The sequence below is a fragment of the Mytilus trossulus genome, chromosome 9 (assembly GCF_036588685.1).
Source record: "Mytilus trossulus isolate FHL-02 chromosome 9, PNRI_Mtr1.1.1.hap1, whole genome shotgun sequence".
NCBI lineage: Eukaryota > Metazoa > Mollusca > Bivalvia > Mytilida > Mytilidae > Mytilus > Mytilus trossulus.
The window spans coordinates 73,872,161-73,878,063 of record NC_086381.1 but is presented as its reverse complement, the minus strand read 5'-3'; the positions used below and the strand labels follow the sequence as shown (position 1 = coordinate 73,878,063).

At 31.2% G+C, this 5,903-nt stretch overlaps 1 protein-coding gene across 1 annotated transcript; it reads left to right on the top strand.

Moving 5' to 3' along the window:
* The first annotated feature begins 1,188 nt into the window (after positions 1–1,188).
* Positions 1,189–5,903, top strand: LOC134684199 (uncharacterized). The gene is made up of 4 exons (XM_063543473.1): positions 1,189–1,243; positions 2,560–2,714; positions 4,375–4,603; positions 5,775–5,903. Exons 2-4 carry the CDS (start codon positions 2,589–2,591, stop codon positions 5,810–5,812), a joined length of 393 nt encoding a protein of 130 aa, XP_063399543.1. The 5' UTR covers positions 1,189–1,243; positions 2,560–2,588; the 3' UTR covers positions 5,813–5,903.

Sequence of the window (5,903 nt, the reverse complement as noted above, 5' to 3'; positions counted from 1 at the left end):
ACATTTTCCAAAAGACGAAAAAAGTGAAAAAGTATATTTGAACAAAACGCATTTGACTAACAGGTCGAAAAACTGATATTCTTAAAACCCTGTCATTGGCGGTTGCCAAATAAATGGACCACACGATATAACAAAAGGGATTTTAATAAGTTATTTATTAGTTAAAGTAAAATGCGAAAGTTTGTTTTTATGTCCTTAACATACAACTAACTCCTAATCAACTTTGGGTATCCGCAAAATGAATCAACCGGATCTAATAGCTTGTTTTGAGAAGAAAAAAAATTACACAACCTTTCATTTGAGTTTGGAGTTATTTGCTCAATTTTATCAATGCAGTAGAAGTCTCATTTCTTACAAATATTGGTCCAGAGTCGTCCCATGTCAATTATAATCAGCAATGTTATAGTTATTTGTGTTTTTCTTGATACTAGTATCAAATTGCAAACAAAAACATATATAAAAATACGACGTATAGACTAATCTACACCAAAACTTATACAAGACAAAGAGAAAGAACAGTTCCTAATGCAATTCAACATTATTGTACAGGGGATATATCCAGAGCGCATTATGTACGTTCTCTTTGAATATATTCCAGACTATAACATTTAATTAAATCATTCAGACATGTAGTGCTGTATTTTAATGGACATCATATATTTCATATTGTGCTGTCTTGAGTCTATTAAATTATTCATTTATTATATATTATAATGGGTTAAAAATATTTCGCTAAAATGTGCATTGACAATTTTAATTTACGCTAAAATGGGTTAAAAGTCAGGAACTAAAATGGGTTTTACTTTGACGCTATAACATCCGATTTTTTATCTCTCAAATGTCCTGCCAATGCGCTAAAATGTCCTCATTCGAAATGATATGACGGAATATCCCATGACATGAAATCGTTTTATCTAATGAATACTCGGATACGTGGGCTGTGACACTGTAATCTATAACTAATTTTCAGTGTGACAATGTCGTCTAATGTATAAAAAATGGTATTACAAGTCATTATTTTCATTTTTTTTTTAAATTGCCTTTTTAAGTTTGAAATCCAAATATAAATGATCAATTATGTCTTGCAGATAACCGCAAATTATGTCTTTATCATATTTCACCTTTATAATTCTGGTTAAAAAACATTTTACTAAAAGGTTTGACTAATTTGTCAATTACGCCATTTTGTATAAAACCTGGCAAGTCCCATCCCCGGCAATCATAACGGATTCAGATATCAAAGGTAAGCATTGCGTAAGATCGAAGATAAGCATTGCGTAAGAAAGTTTTTTCTATTTTCATAACGTTCTGGTACAAATAAGACGAGGATTCATTGATACAGAATGTCAGGAGGTTAATTTTTAATGATGCGTGCAGATTGTTAACAAATAAAAAAGGACAATCAATATATTTTTTTAATTTTCAATAAAATCTGTGCTGTTTTTAAAGGTATAAGATGAAATAATAATAATAGAACGTGTATACAAAAGCTGTTTTATTCCTGATTTTTAAAATAAAGAAATGAGACAAGATATGTGGTTTGTGTACTGTTTTTTGTGTTTTTTATCTTCGTTTCCTCTCATGGCGTTGACAATTTATTTTCAACTTATTTATGTATGTGCCTGTCCCAAGTCAGGAAAGGACGAGTACCCAGTATTTCAATGGCAACGCGTAATGCAGGATATATATATCATGTTTAATGTAAATTGAAAGATTCTATTGTTAGGTGTTTATTTACAATAGAATGGTTGTCATTGGTTTATGTGCTACATATTTGTTTTTTTTTCAGTTTTTTTTACATAAATAAGGCCGTTAGTTTTCTCGTTTGAATTGTTTTACATCGGGGTTTTTTATAGCTGACTATGCGGTATGGGTTTTGCTCATTGTTGGAGGCTGTACGGTGACCTTAGGTTGTTAATGTCTGTGTCATTTTGGTCTTTTGTGGATAGTTTTCTCATTGGCAATCATACCACATCTTCTTTTTTATATTATACATTTGGCTCTGTTTTTCTGTGTATTTAGCGTATTAGCTTCTTCACACAATCTCCTCAGATAAATAAATTTTTCTTAAGTTTCAAACAGTCGACTTTCTATCGTTTTTATGAACCTGAGTTTCCGCTTTGTAATTTCTTTCAATGATTCAATCGGTTCTAGTGGCTTGTTTAGAGAAAGAAAGATATACTACATTATATGCCATTCTAATTATTGTGTGCTCTGTGTTTCCCATTTACCAAATTCAACCTTTTTATTTCAATGTTTTAGTCTAGTGATGTGATCGTTGTTAATTAGGGTTTTATACATTGTCATTTCATGGTACGATTTTAAATTTCTCTCTCATACATATGTCATTAATATATTTTATAAAACTTTTGCCAGTTACTAGTATATTAAAAATTAAATAATTTTCATCAATTACCTGTCATTCTTAATTTTTATGTCTTTAATTTACGAAATTGTTTAAGTTTTTCGCTGTCTCGATATCTAAATCATTTTCACTTGAATTGCTTTACACTCTTTTAAAAGAGTATACACATAATGAAGATGTATTTTCTTTAACAGAAATTAACCGAAATATCAACTTAGAAAGTATGAAGTCGTTGATCGTACTGTGCTGCTTTGTGAGTGTAAGCTTGGCATTCCCAGGAATGTTCTCCGCACTCACCAGAAGAGATTCTACACCAAGCGTTGCAGAAGCTATCCAAAAAACTACATCTGTACGTACATTTTTAATAAAATAATGTTAAGTTTCTTTTTCAGGAGGTTGGTATGAATTTCCGTTAAGAAAGGTATGACAAACGTGCCAATTAAGCGGAATTTTCATAATTTATTTTTGAATAAAGTGAGCGTATCAACCTTACATAAAGACGCGTTGTTATGAAATACCTATAATTATTTTTTGGTATGTCAGACATCACGTTGAGGCTGCTATACATATTGTATCTAACCCAACGACATGTGTGCTAAATGGTTATTTTGAGTAAAAAATATATCAATGTTCATGTTTAAATACTTATATCTTTACATGCAATCTTAAGAATGCACATTACTCTTTTCATAGCAGCTTCAGGGAGATAACCTTGTAAACTAAGCTGAACGTTTTAATCACCCGATATTGTTCAGAAAATTTGAAGCTTCTCAATGATCAACATAAGTGTTTGCCAAACTTTTCTAGTATATATCAAACCAATTTATACCGATAATGTGTCTGGTTAAAGTTTTTAGATGTTTTGATAGTTTTGTCAAAATATCAAAGTAAATAGTTAGTCAAAAAAAATATGAAAATTAAAAGAACAGAATTTATTTTAGTCAAGGTGTTAAGTAACACCTTAAAACACGTTTATATATTTTAGAAAACGATAATTGATGTTTGCTTGGATTCAAACTTAGCTTATACTCAAACGACATTGACTTAGTAAGAATTTTCATGCATCACTGATTTATTAAATGCTCTATTAACTTTCACCCTTCTCTGTTCTGTTATATAGATGTTAATAAAAAAAAAATTCTATTGAAAAATTAGCGCATTTAAACCATGAATTTGATTCTAAATATGAATTTTAAGATTAATTTATATTGGAGAATGGAGGACATAATTTTAAAATGCCTTACGGTTTATACAGTTATCATATTTGTGTCTTAGATATAGGAAGATGTGGTTTGAGTGCCAATGAGACAACTCTCCATCCAAATAAAAATTTTGAAAATGTAAACCATTAAAAGTCAAAGTACGGTCTTCAACACGGAGCCTTGGCTCACACCGAACAACAAGGTATAAATAGCCCCAAAATTACTAGTGTTAAACCATTTAAACGGGAAAACCAATGGTCTAAGCTATATAAAAAAGCTAGAAACAAGAAACACGTATAAAATACATAAACAAAGGACAACTACTGTAGATCAGATTCCTGACTTAGCACAGGTGCCAACATTTGCAGCGGGATTAAACGTTTGGTACCAAACTTTCTCCTTTTTTTCTGAAACAATAGCATAACATCACAACATAGAAAAACATACGATAAAATATCAATTGGCAGGCTTAACTCAATCAAAATACGTATATTAATACACTATGAACGAATAAATTGGAACTGCGATATCTGAATGCAAATGCACAGTTAATAAAATATACGGAACAATCATTCTAGACCAAAAAGCAAAGAAACAAGTCCAAACAAAGCCAAAACAAGACACCACTGTGAAATATTAACCCTTTGAAATAATAACTTTTGAAAAAAACGGTGTTAATCTGTTTTCTATGGTTTTGCAGAATGTTTCTCTTGAACTGGTAATGGTTATTCAAATTATACATATTATGTTCAGTACAATATCACACATCTGAAACTGTTTCTATATTATATGGATTGTGTTTTATAGATGGTAGACAAAAGAACAATTGAAAAGAGAAGGTCCGATGGCGTTGGACTGGCTTTTCGTTGGATTGACTCTAATCATAATGGTCACATCAATGCCGACGAATTCTCTACTTTTTATGCAAATGCTAATATCCCTGGCTTGACATACAGCAAATCCGAGTGGACACAAATGTTCAACCAAGCCATGAATCTTATTGATACAAACGGAAATAACGAATTGGAAATGGGAGGTAAGTGTAAACAAGAGCCTATTAAAGGGGAGGTCATAACTGTTGTTTGAATGCTTGACAAGTATCCACACAATATATTTATTCACATAAGTCTAGCTTTTTAAGATTGCAAAACTGAAAAGGAAACGTAATACCTGTCGTGCGTGCAGAACGCTAGATTTAGCCAGGAACGCCATTACCCAAATCTTTGAAACCCAAGAGATAAAAAAAAATAAACACAAAAGTAAAAAAAAAAACACTGAAAGGAACAGAAAAGGCAAAGCTAAATTACAAGCTTACTGTAGGTTTAATCCACAATTGTCTACGTAAAAAATGACTTTTCCTAGTCTGGAATATGACAGTTGTTATCCATTCGATTGATGTGTTTGAATTTTTGATTTTGGTATTTGTTAGGGGACTTTTTCCCTCTGACTTAAGTGCTTTTGTGAATTTACAAATATTCATAAATGGTAAGTGTAATGCATCGAATTAAACAATTAGCATTATCATTCGTTGTGGTCTTCCTGAAAGACTAAGAACGTCATTGTGTTGTTAGAAGAGGGGACATGAAACCGGGTGAGGAGGGGTCATCCGAACACTATTAGTCGATAAAAAACCACAACATCATGATCGAAGACAACAGTTTACTATACAAATACAAAAACAAGAACGAACCCAATTTAAACTATTGGGGAACCTTCGTACACCCGAAAGGTTAGAATTTCATTTATCCATTGTATTATTCATGGCTAGTTAAAAGTAAAATCACAAAAATACTGAACTCAGAGGAAAATCAATTTGGAAAGTCCATAATCACATGGCAAAATCAAAAAACAAAACGCATCAAAAACGAATGGACAAGAACTGTCATATTCCTGACTTGGTACAGGCATTTTCAAATGTAGAAAATGGTGGATTAAACCTGGTTCTATAGCGCTAACCCTCTCACTTTAATAACAGTCTCATCAAATTCCGTTACATTTACATGAAACTTTGTTAATAAATCGTAATGGGAATACTATAATTAGAAAAAGATCACGGGACTGTAACGGCGACGGAGTAAAACATATATTATTTTTTTTATGTATTTTGCAATATTTGTTTTCACAATTTGATTTTGAAAAGATAAATAAATAGAATCATACATTATTTATTTTTTCAAACAGATTATTATCAATTGTTTTTATTTCAGAATTTCGTACACTAGCAAGTATGGGAATGGGAAAATAAGGAAAGTAATTCATTGACTGAGCACTGCTGTCAACTTTAACTATTACACCGTTTGCAGATTAGAAGAATAAAAGAATAATTATAAGCTTTA

Bases quoted from the DNA above. Each gene is read 5' to 3' on its own strand.
- LOC134684199 (XM_063543473.1), top strand. From the start codon at position 2,589: ATGAAGTCGTTGATCGTACTGTGCTGCTTTGTGAGTGTAAGCTTGGCA. The intron at 2,715-4,374 runs GTACGTACATTT...TGTGTTTTATAG, and splicing joins CTATCCAAAAAACTACATCT to ATGGTAGACAAAAGAACAAT. The intron at 4,604-5,774 runs GTAAGTGTAAAC...TTTTTATTTCAG, and splicing joins TAACGAATTGGAAATGGGAG to AATTTCGTACACTAGCAAGT.